Source organism: Mauremys reevesii, linkage group 1 (assembly GCF_016161935.1).
Source record: "Mauremys reevesii isolate NIE-2019 linkage group 1, ASM1616193v1, whole genome shotgun sequence".
In the NCBI taxonomy this organism is placed as follows: domain Eukaryota; kingdom Metazoa; phylum Chordata; order Testudines; family Geoemydidae; genus Mauremys; species Mauremys reevesii.
In genome coordinates, this window is record NC_052623.1 from 342257521 (window position 1) to 342275538 (window position 18018).

General features: G+C 42.5%; 1 protein-coding gene across 1 annotated transcript in view; it reads left to right on the forward strand.

Moving 5' to 3' along the window:
- Positions 1–18018, forward strand: part of SEMA3A (semaphorin 3A) — a 305059-nt gene that overhangs the window by 224497 nt on the left and 62544 nt on the right. The window contains exon 8 of the mRNA XM_039519100.1: positions 4340–4459. Within this exon, the coding sequence (XP_039375034.1) occupies positions 4340–4459 (120 nt within the window). The remainder of the gene's footprint in view (positions 1–4339; positions 4460–18018) is intronic.

Consider the following 18018-nt stretch of genomic DNA (forward strand, 5'->3'; position numbering starts at 1 on the left):
CTGAGACACTTAGGCTTTACGGATTTTCAAAGAAGTGTCAAGGAGTTAGACAGTCCAGTTGCACTGACTATCAATAGTATTGGAATCATTAAGTTCCTCTGAAAATCCCATGTGGGATTTTCAAAAATCTCTTCGTATTTGGCCCAACTGGTCCCATGGAAGTCAATGTAAGTTTTGCCATTGAATTCAGTGGGAACAAAGTCAAGCCATTGTTGAGTGTCCTAGTGTCATAGGGTGCCTCCGATGTTACCCGGTGTGCTGCACTGTCCAGCCTATTCCTGGTACCTAACAATCATAAAGATGTCCAAGCTGTTTTCCTTTCACCACTGGTATCTTTTATTTCTCCACATTTTTACACACAGAACGTAACACAGAAATCTTATAGCAGGTGTTTGCCGCACAGCCTCCCTCATCAGCACACCTCCCTCACTGAGCCCCACTTTACTTCCTGTTTCTTCTACTTGTATGCTCCCAATTACATCATTAGCCCAGTAATTACCACCCAGGTGCTCGTAATTCCCCATCAAAAATTATTTAATTGCTCACCGCTGAGCCTTCAGCCTTCTTCATGCTGCAGCAACATCAGTGATCAGGGTGCTCCTGCTAACACTCTGTCAAGCCTTAATAGTCTGAGGCAGTCCTCTGTCCACTTGGTACCAGATTTCATTAGGGAACTCTTTCAAACCTGTTGCAGTAACCTGCCCATTCCAGCATTAATTTTATCTTCATCCTTGGACAGCTAAAATTGATCATGACCTTAAAACAAGAACCTCAGACTTCAGTAATGTACAAGAACTAAGCAACTCTTTTATCGTTAAGAGCTGAAGACAAAAAAGTACATGAACATTGTTTAATTTCAGGGATCTTGGTATCTAAGAAAATCTGGAAATTGTTCTTAAAGTTCAATGGATCAGGAAAAACTGTTCTGTCCAAAAGATTTACAATGAGAAACAGAGTGTTTGTGCACTGTAATAGTCACCTTTGTATTTGGAAAGTTAATATACAATATATCTGTTTGTGTACATGTGTCAACACCAGTCCTTTTGGCCAAAGAGATTTGTTTTCACAACACCTAGCTCCTTACACAGCTCTCTGCATGCTGATGAAAGAAAATGACGTATTTGCTCGGTATAGGGAGCGATATCCATTTCTTTATGCTGTATGGACATAAATGAAAACTGACAATTTGGGTTTTTTCAGCTTCAGAAATTATTGTAAATTTTTTGAACTGTAAATTCCAATATTTTTTAAAGCTGCTAGTGAAAATACTGTCCTTAATCGGAGGTTGGAGGGCTTAGCAATGGCATGAGAAACCCTTTTAAATTTATAGTAGCCATGGGTGATTCTCACAAGGTTTCAAAGTGAAGGGCTGCATAAACACCCAATGCTTATACCTAAAGAAGGGGCAACATTTTGATCTAGATTTCAAACTCAAGTTCTGGGAAATCATTTGGGGTTATCCTGAATCTGAAAAATTACACACCTCTTGTGAGATTCCTGGTACTTCTTGCTCCTGGTTGAGATGGAAATAGAGTAAGAACACCCCTTCCTGCAGTACTCTACATCTAATGCTAACTGGAACAAGGAGACACAGAGATGTACAAAATATTAGACATGATTTTTAAAACACAGTGGGCTCAGTCCTGCAATTCTTACCCCTGAAAGCCCAATTTCTCACCCTTACCCACGATAAGGGCCTCATCTAATGTCCATTGACCTCAATGGGCACTGGATTGAATCCTGTCAGAACTCTTGCATATCTCAGTGAATCAGTTCAAGTTGTAGGCCAAGAGTCAAATAGTTATTTTCTTGAAACATAATTACCCATCCCTACTTACAGGTAGCTGTAATAGAAAGCAAAAACTTGCCTTTTGACCTCCAAAAGCTAAGTTCTAGCCCAGTTCAGAACTCTACGTAAAATGTATTCTTCAGCTTCTTGTTGGTGAGAGTCCCACCCCACCTATGACCGCTGGCAAAGACAATCTCCATCAGATCAGATCAGAGCACAATAATGTTAAATTGTCATGTGATGAGCTGGCACAAAACAGGAAGCCATGTTGCATTCCTGAGGTGACTGCACCTCAACAGTTTTACAGTTCTTCGTGTGTTGAATGAGATCCTCCAGCGCTGAGAGACCCAAAAATGCAAAATATTACAAAAATCTTAATAAGTTGTTGAACTGTTTGCTTAATTGTAATAGTCTATTATTAAATTTGGAATCCTTTTTTTCCTTGAGTGACTTTCCCATCTGTTGACAGCTCAGAAATAAAAAACTGGTTTTCTTGATTTATATTGATTTATCCTGACTTGCTTGGGAATGGATGAAAAGAAAATGAGGATAAGGTTAAGGAAAGGTTAAGAGGAGCATCAAAGTCATTTTTCACAAGCCAAAGGGGTTGTTGTTCTTAAAAATCTCAGTTGCATATGCTGTACATAATAAGGACTATAATTAAGTGATTGTCTCCTGTTTGAAAAAAAAAAGTAGAAAATGAAACAGAAGAATGAGAAATTGTTAATTAATGATATGCTGTTCTGTTTCACTTCTGATTACACCTCCTGCTGGGCACGACTGGGCTATTTGCTTATAATCTCTGCTGTGAATTCATTCAATTCCACGCCTTTCTGCTATCATGTTTTCCCCCTTCCTGACTTTCATGAATACCATATGGTACCCAGTCACTGTAGCATCAATTGATAATTTTATGCTATCAGTGTTTCAGGGGAAGGACGCTAATGTTATCCAATAGGCATGTTTGGACATGGCTGTCCCCCCATGGAAATATCTAAAATTGGCATGAGAATCATACGCTTGTTTCCGAAAGAGTGTTTGAAAATCAGTCTATGGTGGGATTCAACCTGACCAGAAAAATCTATCACTGGAGCTTTAAAAACTGTTGCTTCATCCTCAGATTTATCCTTCTGTCTAACAACTCTTTTAAGATGAGCAACTAAAATATTGGTTGAGAGGAATGACATACTTTTATTTTAATTTCCAAGGGAAACTCTGGGCTGGATCTGCTTATATATGCACCATAAGGGCCCAGTCCTGCAAAGTGTACTCTCAGCTTCCTAAATCCAGAGTAACTCCATGGAATAACTCTGCATTTACTCCTAGCAAAATTGGCACCGTCATTTGGCTCTATATCTGGCACCTTGAAACTGCTTGTGGATAAAATACTAATTGTGTATCTAATTCTTTTTCTTGGAATTCATCTCTTCACCAAGTGGTCTAGGACTACTGTGAACAGTGGCACAATGCAAAGATCTATTGTGAGATTTGAGCTTCACCTTTTGAATTCGGACCACATCATTCTTTGTCCCTGGTAACCCTTCTGGTTGGATTAGCAGTGGCATTTCTGGGTCTATGTTATTATGTGAGTTTGATTTCAGACTTGACCACCTGTGTACTGCTTATGGGCTGGATGCCACAGAAAGGTTTATCCTCCTTCCCTACTACCTATGCTGAGAGAAATGTGTGCTACTGAGTGACAGTCTTGCAAGCAGAAAGTTCACAAAAAGGAAAAAAAATGTTCTATTTCCCAAGCAGGGGAGGATGCTCATGAAAGTGCTTCCAAAGAATTCATCATTAAAAACTGATATGAGAAAGCAGTTCAAATGTAAACAATTCAAGGAAAGAATTCAGCAACTTTCTGAACTGGGAACCAATGGGCCTGATTCTCCACAGCTTGACACCGTGTGTAACCATTTGCAGCGGTGCAAAGTGAGGTGTAAATCACTGCCATTCTTACTTGAGAATCAGGGTCTAATATCTTCAAGTGGCTGCTTTAGCAGGTACCGAAAAGACAACCACAGACATGTATCAGAAACATGTCAAGATTAACACTAAGATATAAAAGATGGAACTGCATGCAGACATCTTCAACAGGAGGAATAAAGTTTCACTATGATATCACTGATCTGGCTTGGTCCCTATATCCCATCAATATAACATAAAAGCAAGGTTGCCAACTCTTGCTATTTTATCACAAGTATTGCAATATTTGGTACTTTTCTTAAATGCCCCAGCTCCTTGAGGCAAGTGATTATGTGAGAAACTCAGCTTTAATTTTTTAAAAAAACCTATTACATTTCTAGCCCTCATGGTTGCAGAGAAAATCCTGAAAATGTGACCCCAGTGCATCCTAAAGGCTCAGAAACCAGATGGCAAATAAAGAGTATCACCACCAATTACATTTTAAAAACTCACAACTTTTAAGCCAATCTCATGATTTTTGGAGCCTACTCATGATCACTGAATGATTTTGGAATAGTGTAACAGGTAGCAATATGTGTTCACGTCTCAACAGAATGTTTACAGTTATCTCATATCATCCCACAGATGGAGAATTGTACTCTGGGACAGCAGCAGACTTCATGGGTAGAGATTTTGCCATTTTCCGAACTCTGGGGCACCATCATCCAATCAGGACAGAGCAGCATGATTCCCGTTGGCTGAATGGTATGAGAGACGTACATTTTTTCCAGTGTTATATTCATGTAACTCTTAAAGTCTAGCATACCACAAACAGTTCCTTTCCAGTAACACCCGTGACATGTTTACCTTTCCTTGATATGGAGCAGAATTTTGTCTTAAACCAGTTAAACTAATCAAGAGTGATTTATAAAGGAGCGCTTTTTGGTTTTTAATTATATTGAGATTTGTGGAGTGTGATTAAATTTAAACCATATCCAGAGGCAGCAGCTAAAGCAGTATCATGTGGCAGGAGCAGACTGCTGTACATATATGTTAAACAGGACTTCTAGGCCTGAGGAAGTACCAGCAGGGAAGTCTGAGCACAGATGCTAGAGAGAATGTTGACTGGAGTTGTACCCGCTACAGGCCAGTTCATAATGCAGCCGGGTCATCTCTGAGGTGCAGTTCTGACATTGGCCCTCCAGACTCCCCAGGAGGAGAAAGAAGAGAAGGGAAATTAGATAACAGGAGCCCTCAAACATGCCATAGCTCCCAATATGTTGGAGTGTCAAAGGAGCCCTGGGTGCCCTAGAGCTTACCTCCATCACTGGAATCTTTGCTGTTTTCACAGGGCAGAGTAACTTCACTTACAATGTGCAGTTAACCAGTTAAACTCAGAAGTGCTCATTTGCCAGTGCAAATGCCACAACTACAGGTGTTAGCAAAGAATTTGCACATGCAAATAAAGGTCTGATCTAATTCCAAGTGAAGTCAGTTTCTACTAACTCCAATGGGATTTGGATAGGCGCACAAATGTATGTTTATTTTTGTTCATTAACATATCCATGCAGTCACAGATTTAAAAAGCTAACTGGTTCCAATAGCTTGTTTAAAGTAATTGAAGACACTCCGGACAACCTCATAGGGATCCATTGTGTTAGGCACCATCCATGTATCTAATAAAAAGTAAATCCTTTCCCAAGAGATCTTGCAGTTTAAACAAAATAATACTAACGTGATACCAGGAAATCTAAAAAGACTTAGGGCTAAATTTTGTAAAGGGCTGACAGCCTCTCTTTCTGTAGATACAATTTGTATTTGCATTCCTATTTCTGAACTCCAAAAATGTGTTCAAATGTTTGCACCTACCGTGAGGGTCAGGTAATCATATTTGCATCCACAATTCAGTGCAGGTGCAAAAATACAGATGCAAATTTTTCAAGTGCAAAAGGGAAGGTATCTTTTGAAACATGACTTTTAATGGGCAAGCATATTAGCTATTGCCAAGATTTCCTGGTATCACGTTAGTATTATTTTGTTTAAACTGCAAGATCTCTTGGGAAAGGATTTACTTTTTATTAGATACATGGATGGTGCCTAACACAATGGATCCCTAATTGAGATCTCTAGATGTTAATGTAATACAGATAACATGGATATAATAATAACGATAAACACATTGGATCTGATTCTGCTCCCATTGAAATCAGTGGCAAAACTCCCATGGGCGACAGAGAGAACAGGTTTGCATCAACTGGGTATTGCTTTTGCAGGCAGTTGTCGCTGATAGTACAGAAATATTGCTCATTGATTTCTTGTTGTTCTGATGATAAACAGGGTATCTGGACTTCAGGGAACATTGAAGTGGAAGTGAGAGTTTGTCACTGATCTGTATAGATAGATTCTGCCAGGAGAGTATCTTGCTGTGGGGTAGATTAATACTAAGAATAGCACAGGACCCATGCCCATTGTGATGGCCTTGGTGAAATAAAGCCCAATCATGCAAGTAAAAGCTGCTTTTGTGCAGTAGATTCACACAATGACAGCTGAGTCAGGAGGATTTATGCAGTGGGAAAGCACAGCCATTGTCCGCATCCCCTGCACTTCATCCCTGAAAATGTGTCATTCCTTTGTGGATTCAGTTATCAGTCTCTCCAAGCTGAATGTGAAAACTGCTTTTCCCAAATTAGCACTGAGTTAACATCTGAGAGGGTGCGGAAACCCGAACTGCTTCGTGCTGAAGATGGAGAGAAGTATGAGAGTGCACACAAAGAGCTTGCAAGCCCTGACCCCTCTCAAATGAAATATTCTTGAACTAACACAAACTGGAGACAATTTCAACCTTGTACAGAATATACATGAGTTTACAGTCCTTAAACTGCATTCCTGCGTGGCAAAGTCCTGTTGAATTTACTAATGTGAGAAATTGTTCTCAAAAACCTATATAAGGGATTAGAGATTGATCCTGGGTGATTTACTAGAGTTAGATCCCTGTGAAAGGTTGGTTTGAGAATTCTATTAGAGAATTATTACTCCCTATTAAAGGCTACAGGGCTTTTTCCAGTACATTCTCATTAATGAGGTCCTGCCTGCACTTCTGCTGAATTCTCTGTGACCAATAGAGAAGTCCAAAAATAATCATCTGGGGCTGAAATTATACAGACATACAGATCCTTTGGTTTTTCTTTTTCTATTTGCCTTTTTTATGTGTAATTACAAAATACATTTCCGGGTTTCAGATTTTTTTTAAATGACTACATTTCTAATGAAATATGCCAGCACTGAAGGATGAGATGTGCTCTATATACGCAGAGCTCTGTATACACTAGAAGTGAAAGCTTTCCCATTCCTTCCCATCGCCCTCTGCTGAGACTTCCAATAAGGGAATATCAGCCAAGTACCAGTTTCTTATGTTGTGGGCAGCTCTATTGGTGTTATCCCAAGACCACTAAAAAGATATGTTCAGTGATAATGGTTTTGTCATTACACACGTGGCCCTGATTCTAACTGCTAAACTACAACTGAAAGGCTCCCTATCTCTTGGGCCAACCAGTCACTTGCAGTGGTTTGGGAACATGTGAAATTAGTGACAGAAAGGTGGTATTTTGAGCATGCATAGGTTAGAGGGTGTGATCCGGGCTCCATCTCCTATGTCCTCCTTCCTCAGTACAAAGGGGATGGAGGGATGTCCTAGCTGTGGATTTCCCTCATAGGCGCCAACTCCATGGGTGCTTCCGGGCTGGAGCACGGATGGAAAAAAAATAGCAGGTGCTTAGCACCCCCTGGCAGCCAGCTTTTTCCCCTCCCCACCACTCAACTCCTCCCGCTCTCTTCCAGCACCACCCACCCATCCACCGTGATCAGCTGTTCCACGGTGGGCAGGAGGCGCTAGTGGGGAGGAGCGGGGAGGGGGCGGAACTGGAAGGGAAGAAGCAGGGTGGGGGTTGGGGTTTGGGAGAAGGGGTGAAGTGGGGGCAGGGCCTGGGGCTGAGTGGGGATTGAGCAGTGCCAGGCAAAGGAGAAAGCCAGCGCCTGTGGTTTCCCTGATTGATGTAGTGGGAATTCTTGGGTGATCTAAAGACAGCAGATGCAGTTCTATACCACCCACTCCCATCCCCTGGCACAGGGGAATTCCTGGATGGGTTGAAGGCATGGATGGAAGTGGGGGTGAGGCGGGGGAGAGAGAGGAGGAGGGAAGCTACAGTGCAGTGTGCTGAAGCAAATGCTAAGCAACACAGAAATGCAGTAAAGCCTCTGTTTGGGCGGAGGATTAGGGAAGTGGAAAGATGGCTTAGAGCCAATTTTCCCTGCACCCTCCCTGGTTCTGACCTGAGCAGAGGGGCTCCAGCCTGACATATTTAAAGTTAAAAAAAATCAGATTTGAAAAATGAATAGTCCATAAATGTTTATTTTAAGAGAAAATAGTCAGAGTTGGGCTGCAGACAGTTTGAAAGGAAATTAAACCACAAAAGGGACATTAAAGGAGCATTATGCATCTGTTTTTCACCCACAAAAGCGAGGCAACACAAGCCCGAAACACCCTCCTGCTAACAGTTTGAGTTAAAGACAGAATGTCAGGCTGGATTTCCAGTTTTAACTTGGAATTTCCTTGCTTTCTGTGGGTTTAAACCAGCCCCATGATGTGATTTTAGAATCCTTTCTGTGGTTTAATATTTAAAGTGGGATAGTAGCTGCGCATAGTCCCCTGGAGACATTGTCCTTGATAATCTTTACTTTACGGTTACATAAACAGCTGAGTATTATAGAAGCTGAGCGAGTGTTCAATAAAAAAGAAAATGCCCTCTTAAATTTCACAGGCTCTGAGACAGGAAACATGGACTTGATCCTCTTATGACATTTGTGCAGTGCTTTATAGCCATCATTGTACACAGTTTCCCTTTATGACAGATTACAAGATGCCACAGTGCTGGTGATGTGCAAATATCTTTGCATATTAGCATATCTCACTGTGTAGCGTGGTGTGTGGAATCAGAAAGACAAGATTCTCAATATTTTCAGGTATTTTCTTTTCTTAAAAGGTCATATGAAATGTGTGAAGGCATTTAGAAATGAACTATTGTTCCTTTCCAACTTCCGCTGAGGCTCGAATGTGCTGATTTTCTACTGTATTTGACTCTATGAGTCTTCTTTGGTTAGCCACACTAATTCCTCTCTCTCTCCACATATGCAGCATTTCTCCATACCACTCCCACTTCTGCATACCTCCCTTACCCTGAATGTTCTTAAATACCTTCCCTACCTCCCACTTTCATGCAAACCTCCCACGTGGCAACCAATGGTGCAGCTGAATTGGTGCAAAACATGGTCAGCATTATTTCACAAACCAGGGTTGAGTACTACCTGGGACAAGTGTGATCTATTTATTAATCTAGATAGAACTGGGCTTGGAAGGATTAAACATCTATTGGTAAATCTCAGTGAACACTGATTTCACCACACACAAGCAGGCCAATGAAAAAAAATATTTGCATCAGTAATAAGCAAAACTTACAGATAAGCAAAGTACGAAAAATGCTAGTTGAGAATTTGTTATAGTTTGATTTAAGGATCTTTACTTTGTACATTTTGACATATGATGCTGGCAATTTGTGTTTTAATGGTTATAAAGCTTTTACTTTTTGAATAACCATCAATTGTCATTAAATAATTATTGTCTGAGCCCCAGGGCTGCCCAGAGGATTCAGGGGGTCTGGGGAAGAGCCGGGTGTTCAGCGGCAATTCAGCGGCGGGTCCCTCTCGGAGTGAAGGACCTGCCGCCGAATGCAGCCAAAGAATGAAGCAGCGGCAGTAGAGCAGCCTAAGTGCCGCCAATCGCGGCTTTTTCTTTTGTTTCCCCACCACTTGCAGCGCTTGTACTCAGCAGGCAGCGCTCCGAGGCTTCGGCAGCACTTCAGCGGCGGGTCCTTCACTCACTCCGAGGCTTCCGCTGCACTGAAGGGCCCACCGCTGAAAACCCGGAGCGAGTGAAGGGCCGCCGCCGAAGTGCCACCGGAAACCCAGAGCAGCTCCTGGGGCTCAGAGCCTGGGGCAAATTGCCCCACTTGCCACACCCCCCGGGCAGCCCTGCTGAGCCCCCCCGTGGTCTGACACCCCATCATTTGGAAAATTTGAATTGATAAAAATCTTAAAAAAGTGCATACAAATATCAGTATTATCTGTCAAAATCAAATTCTGCCAAGCCTAGATATCACCAGCTCTGCTTAAGACAACAGTAGGGTTTGTTCCAAGGACCTCTTACACTTGAAACCTGCACATATGCTGTTTGAGCCCAAGGACTATGTCCATTAGTGGAAAGCAGTAGCAGATTGATATTCTCTTATGTGGACTAGCACTAGAGAGAGACAAAGAACCACACTTTCCTTTTGTAGACACAATGTCATGGACACTGTCACTCCTGCAGACATAACAAACGTGTGCCCATATAAACAGGAAGAATCCATCCCCTCTTGAACATATCCCTCCCTACCCCCCTTCATGTTCTTCTTTACTAAAAAAGAATAGTAATAATAATTTCCCATGTGACAAATTCCACATGTGACAGATGTTCATCGTGTCACTTAATGGTGCTCAGATACTGTGGTGATGAGGGCGGTATAAAAACCTGAATAGACTAGAATCCAAATAGGATTTTCAGATTTTTCTCTTTCATCTCTTGCTCCAAACCTGAGACGTTGAACGTGATTTAAAATGTTATTTCTTGCTCTCCATCAGCTCCCTAATCTGTATACGCCTGTCTTCTATCACAGCTCCTTCCTGTGCTCATTCCCTTCCCAGAGTGTTACAGCCATTTTACTGCAATTAAAACCTAATTATTGGAGTAAATGCTATATTACTCGAAGCACAAAAAGTCTCTTCTTTGCTGCTGTTGTTACTTGATGTTTATACAGCTACTGATTTAAGGGAATGTGGCACGGGGAGCTTTAGGTCTGACCCAGTTCACACATCCCGTCTGGGTACTTGGGGTATTTTTAATGAAATATAAGAAGCCATTCCAGCCAGGAACTGAAGGCCAATAGCAATTAGGAAATGAGCAATTTCTTTAAGGTTCCTCCACTTTCAAGAGACACATGTGCATGCAGGGGGAAAGCACTCTTAAAGTTCCCTCCATCAGAAAAAAACTGCTCTCTCACATCAAATGTCTGAATGGAATTATTGGAAATCTTTTCAGCAACTAGACCCTATTTTCTCATTCCAATACTTAATAATACAGCACTGGGTCATTTTCTTTCAAAGGGGTTTTTATCCACTATACAAGCTCCTCACCCTCACTCTGGCCCTTTTATGCTGGGTAAAATGGTCAGAGTAGCACAAAGCTGTGTGACACCCCCAGATCTGTGGTGTTTTTGTTTTTTTAGGGGGAAGAGGGATTTCTGTTGGAGGCACTGTGAAAGACAGCCATAAGACTACCTTCTGAAGACCCCCTCTTAGCAGGCATGCAAAAGGTGGGGTGCAGCATGCACTGCTGCAGAGGTTCTGGCCAGTGCTATGGCCCACAGGCAACATGGGGAGGCTGCTGTAATTTAGACAGGCCCACAGGGCACCCCCCCGTGATGAAAGTACTGTGCTATTGTAACACCAACAGACCCATTTTAGAGCAGACTCATTTAACTCTCTCTCTCTAAGTGGTCTCAGTGCCACTAGATGGGACAGAACACCACACCCAGACGCTGTGTGGGTTACGCTATGTCTCTTAAAGACACAGCCCAGAACTCAGCCATCATATTTTAGCTCTAGGGCATGGGTGTTTACCTGCAGGTGCACACTACCAGGGTCATGATCGGGTCCTAGGGATCCGTTCTGTACCCTTTCTAGATCTGAGTAAGAAACATGTCTCGATATTGTATTTATGAGTTGTTGGTTTATTAATCGTTATGTTATTGATTTCAATGGAAGTGCTTGTACTGTAATGTGGAGTCATAAGGAAGGGTAGCCAGATAATGGTCTATAATTGAAGTCCTGGTAGCTGTTAACAGCAATCTCTATGCTACTCCCTGTATATTCACTTCAATTATTTTTTCGAAAGAATATTTTATCAGTACAGTGTAGGGTGACCAGACGTCCCAATATTTAGGCATTTGGTGTCTCGCGTCCCGACCGATGTTTGCACTCCTGGTTTTTTGGTTGTTTTTTTTTTGCTCTGCCGGTGGGACTCCTCTTCTTCCTCTCCCCCACCATGTCCCGATATTTCCTTCATCCCCTCTGGTCACCCTAATACAGCGTATGTGTGTGTAATATATATATATGACATAAAGGCCACCCACATTCACTAGTTTACAGTTGTGGAACCTTGCCAGAATCTCCTCCCCACTAGCGTGAATTACATTGAATAATGCTGAGTTCAAGTAAAAAAGACACTCCTTTCTGCAGGACAGGTGGCATGTTAACACTCTGAGACTGTAGCTTTTCTTCTGTCTCTGAAACAGGTTTCTCTCTCAATAATACAATGTGGGTGTTTTACAAAGAATTGAATCACCGTCAGAAAAGAAATGCCAGGGTTTAAATGGCAGGCTGCTAATTCAAGACGATTCCTGTGTGTGCAGGCTGGCTTTGCGAACCCAAGAGATAGTTCAAGAGGTTTACAGGCTGCTGATGTTCATAAGATTCCCTTAATTTCTTCATATAATGATCTGTTAAGACTAGGTTGGCTAATCGTGATCTTGGAAATGGTAAAATAAAGTCCTTGAAGAACATCCTTATTTAGGGCTATTTGTGCCACTCTTGCTCAGGCTGAGTGCTACCATGCTCCACGAGTCGTCCCTTGATTTCAATACGAATAGAGACAAATGCAATTGTTATTGTGAGTAAGATGGGCTTGTCTACACAGAGAAATAGTGAGTGACAAACTAGGGTGTGAATCTACAGTGCACACGCCTGCCATGCAGTAACTGGCCACTGTACACTAAAGATTTGCAGCGTGCTTGGACACAAACTGCTCCTGTGGCATGGTAGCAGGCTCCACATGGCCAGTTAGTGCATGGCAAGCTAGTGCACTGAGGATTTACACCCTGGCTTGCTACACAGTCAGTCTCCATGTAGACAAGCCCAGAGTAAGGATGTCAGCATCTGACCCTTGGAGAGTTTAGCAATTACTGTTAACGGAGGTGACTAACCAGAGTTTTAAAGAAAAAAATATTTCTAGTGAATCCCCTGGCAAAACTCTAATTGACTTCAATGGGAGCAGGATCGGGTCTGTAACATTTCCCTCTACTTCGAATATGACAAATGTCTGAATTTGCTTTTTTCTTTCCTTGTTTTTTCCCCTTCTGCTCTAGCCATCAGTTTAATTCATGTTGACCCTGTCAGTACCAATTTCCTCTTCTCAGGCCACCACGTTCAGAGTCTGGTGGGCGTTCAATAGAGATTTACTGTTGACTGGGTAATTTGAGTTCATGTGTGTGGTGAAAAATTAGTGAGGAAAATTACCCAGCAAAGTGGATGCCATGACAATGCATGTCACCATGGTGTGACTGGCTCTGCTGACATAGCTCTCAAAAGCTCTCCCTCTGTGAAAATAGGCCCTGTTTGCAAATTAATTAGTTTCTGGCAGTGGCTTGATTGTTGACCCAAAGTTTGTAGAGTGGAAAAACAATCAGATTAGTGTGTTCAATATAAAGGCCCAGTGCGGCACTTGAGTGTGGTTTGCCAAACTGTTGAGGCTGTGAATGGAGTGAAACAAATTCTTCTTTGAGAAGCCAAGCCAAAGGTTAAGTGTGATGTGACTAGGCACGCTGGTCATGGGGGGATGGAGAATTAGAGGGTTTCAGCCACACAAAGCTGGATGGTACTAAGCAAGTTTGATTGAATTTAATGACATTCACAGCATTAGACACAAAGTCATTGGGTGTGTTTTAATCTTGGTTAGAGGGAGACATACGCTGGCCTTTTTATTAGAATGTTTGTTAATATAGTCAAGGGAAACACTATTGACTGTGGCTATGGGGGACATTAGAGATGGGCCCAGATCTTACCCCTGGATTCAACTACCCCAAAATTTTGTGGAAATTTAGATCAGGATCCACACTTTGTAAATGGCCCCTTAGCTCTGTAGTGCTGTAATCCAAACCTTAGATTCAACCCCTGAAGTTGAGATCTGGATTCACATGTGATTGATCAGGTCCTTTTCTTAAACAGTATTGAAGATATTTCATAAGGCAAATGCACTGGAAGATACATAGATTAAATAGATAAACTAGCTAACAGAAAGACAACAGGCCTATGTTTCTATTGTTCCTAAAAGATCTCATGTATCAGATCCTTAGCTGGGGTTAATTGGCATAGCTACATTGAAATCAGGGTAGCTGTACTGCTTTACATTAGCTGAGGAGCTTGGGTCATATCACTGATGACATACTTTACTATCAATACATTATCAATGTGATTAATTTCTTTAATAGCAAAAAATGATAGCTGTTTTTCTTAAAGATGAATCTTCACTTTAGTTACCTTTTATGGGATTCATATTATTTCTGTCACCCCATTATATGCCTGTTGAATTCCCTTAAAATCTTTCATTTACGTCAAACAATGCCTAGACAAACCTTTTAGCTGTGTTAAATAAGTTCAGAAAAACAAAACCAAATACAGCTAAATGAGAACTGTGCTATATGGGAATTTTAAGTGGTCTTAAACCAGTGTCCTGAAATATTTTATACGGGAGTCCAATGGACCCGGATCTGAATAGTCACTGACTTTTGGGAGTTTGTTTCCTGATCCAAACTTTGTGGATGGTTTTCTGTATATAATGGGCTGAACCAAAACCCCACATATGAACACTGCTAAACTTTGAACTGTTTGTAGAAAAAACCATGCACCATTGCATGCAATTACCACAAATGAATGCGCATATCAGGTATCCGATCAGGCAAAAAGCCATAATTGGCCTTCACATGTGCAAATACCAGGTCCAGATTGGTGTTTGCACTGCAACAATTATGCATACAAAGTAAACCATTGCATTTGAGTTAAACAGAATACTTGGTGCATACATTAAAATCCTAATTAGCATTAGACATAGGTGAATTGTCCTGTAGTCTTAAGACCTTCCTCTCACTGCTTGTGTCTATCACTCCCCCTTTTCTCTGTTACTGAATTTCTAAAAATTCCAGTCTGCATGGTTGTAAGGCTAAGTAATTGCTTTTGTTCTTTGGTTTATTTAATATAAATACACAAAGCTCAATAAATGATAGGTCCTCGCACTAATGGTAGACATCACAGTTGCAAAGTTATAGAATCCCAACATGAATTTGTGTGGCAAATCAGTGACTGCACATTTATTCATGCCCTCTGGGACCCCGCTGCCTTTTCATCTTAGCATGCAATATGATTTAAATTACAGCTTGTGCAGAGCTGTGCCTTGGGATTCCACTGCATGTTTCCAACTGTTTATAGTTCAGTGAGATTTAACCTCTGTGATTCTCAAAATTAAATAATGTCAGGGCTGATATCAAACTGATGGCTGGTACTAGGTTGCTTAAGTACTCTCTTGTATTAAAAGCCTATTTTTACAATGCAGTAGAAATATCTGTGTATGGAAACCATAGAAAATATGTTCAGCTAATTTCAAGAGCTTGATTTAAAAGTTACAACAACAAGGAATAGTAAAGGCAATACTAAGCTCTGTTGTTAAAGGTCTGCTCCTCTTTCCAGTAAAGTTAATAGAGGTATGACTATTGACTTCAATGGAACAGGATTGGGCCCCAACACACCACATTGTGCCTAAGTATTGCAGCACAAACGGTATGTAAGATCAAGAAATATTGTAGGATTGGTTTCTTTTATTTTGTTTGTTTCCTTACAATAGGCAGTTAACTAAAACCTTGTAGAATATCGTGGTTTAATTATTTTTAAATACTAAACTGTATCAGATAGTATTACTCCTGGGGGAATTCTGCACCACTGCACATGTGCAGAATTCATGTTCCCGGAGATTTCTTTGCTTCCCCACAGAAAAATGACTTTCTGACAGGGAATCAAAGTGAAGCTGCAAGAGCAGTCACACACCACTCCCTAGCTGTGCAGGTACATTGTTTCAGGCACCTGGAACAGCCGGAGGAGAGGTAAATCACTGCAGGGCTGGGGACACCCCAGGCACTGGCTCCTACCCTGAGCTGGGATCAGCTGCTAGTCCCGGCTGGGCTGGAGGCAGGAAACGATGGGACTTCCTCTTCCCCTGCAAGGAGTGGCTGGGGCAGACCCACCCCCAGAAACCTCCCCGAGCTGCAGGAAGCTCAGCATCCTCCCCTGCTTCCTGCCCCCATTGCTCCTCAGCTGTGGGGAGAAGGGTAACTGTATGGGGAGCTGCTCTCCCATCTACCCAACCACCATGCATCCAGACCTCCCATACTCAGACATTCCTGCCAAGCCTCACCCGGTACATCCAGAACCTGCTAGCCCTCCATACCCAACCCCACCCATCTGAACCTCAACTCCTGCATCTGAAACCCCCCTTCACCCTGCTTCTGGACCCCCACCCCTGCACCCAGACCACCCCCCTCTGAGATTCCTGCACTCAAATCCCCACCCTGATGCTCCATTCCCTACACCACCCTGAGCCCCACCTCCAGACCCCCATGCCACTGACTCCCAACTAGCTGCACCCAGACCCCCCCCCCCCCCAGCCCCACTCCCCCAGCACACAAAGCCCCCAGATGAGACCTCCCACACCCAGGCCCCTATCCTGAGCCCCAACCACTTCATCTAGAAGCCCCTGCAGAGTCCCATTACCCCGGCACCTGGAACCCCCCAACAAGCCTCTGTGCATCCAGATCCCCCCACACCAGCTGGGCTGGAGGCAGGAGAGGATGGGACTTCCTCTTCTCCTGCCAGGAATTGCCTACACCCAAATTGTCCCACACAGAATCCTCTCACCCCATACCAAGCCACTCCATACTTGGATCCTGCCTGGTTGAGCCTGCCTGCCCCACACCTGGTGCACCTGGTGCAGAGGGGCAGGGCCCCAGGGTGTTTCTGGGGCAGGCTCAGGCCTTGTGCTGTGTCAGGGTTGGGTGAAACCTCATCACTGAGTCTATGTCCCACCTTCACGCAGCCAGTGGTCTGTGCTCCCCACTGCCATGCTGGAGCCTCTGCATTTATTTATTGACAAATAAAACTTGCAGAATTTTGCAGAATTTAAAGATATTGTGTGCAGAATTTTAAATTTTTTAGCACAGAATTTTTATTTTTTTTGGTGCAAAATGCCCTCAGGAGCACAGTTGCCAACTTTCACATAGTAAATAAGCCCCCCCCAACTTTCACAATAAGCCAAAAATCAAGCTAATCCCATTTCAAAACAAGGCCAAAACAAGCCAATGCCTAAGAACCCCAACACTCTATGTGACTAGATCCACCCAGCATTCAATCTGGGACTGTGGTGGGCCCACTGTGCACCCCTGACTCTCTACCCCACTTGCTCCTGCTTGCCGGGAGCCGATAAAAAAAAAAGAAGCTACAAGCCAAACAAGCAAAAAGGTACAAGCCAAAAACTAGCCAACAAACAACTCACAAGCCAATTAAGCCAAAAACAAGCTCAATTTCTGTGGGGTTTTTTCAAGGGTTTTGCATGTCTGCTCAGGAGTAATAGTATATACTAGAAATCTTTCATTACCATAGTTGCATTTCCTCTAACTACTTGAGGAAGAATACCTAAAAAGGATCCAATGAGAATTTGAACATTCAATCTGTTGTGATACCTTATTCCTCAACAGATCTCCACCTGTATTCAGAATCACAGCTGTCCATTTTAGTGGAAAAAATTGGAGTTTAGTGGTTTTCATTCCTATTAACTCTTCAAACCCAGCGCAGTTGACAGTGGTCCTATTCTATGCCTTCTTCAACTTCTTCAACTGAATTTTTTCCTAAGTTCCAATATGCAACACCTGTGCAAACCCTGAAGGCAAGAGGGGTTGTATAAGTGTCATGGAGGGCCTAATCTGGCCTGCACAACTTTATCACTGGCAGTTATGCACAAGTGGAGAGAAGCCAGCTTCACTCTCACTCAGACCCTAGGTTGAGTTTGCAGCTCTGGAAGTAAGGGGAAAAAAACCAACCCCTTCTTTTTACTTGTAAGCTTGCTTAGCACATTTGACTGGAAATCACTGAGACGATAAACATGAAACTGCACAACGTTTTTTTTCAAAGAATCACTGTTGTCAGGTATTACGGGGAAGACACAGTAAAAGAACGTAGTTGTATCCCCAGTGTGATGCCTTTGAGTCCTGCATGCATCCTGCTTTGCTTCAGAATTCCCATTTCCATTGATGCTGTAACAAGCAGCTTTTTAAATTATCCAGGCCAGGTATACAACT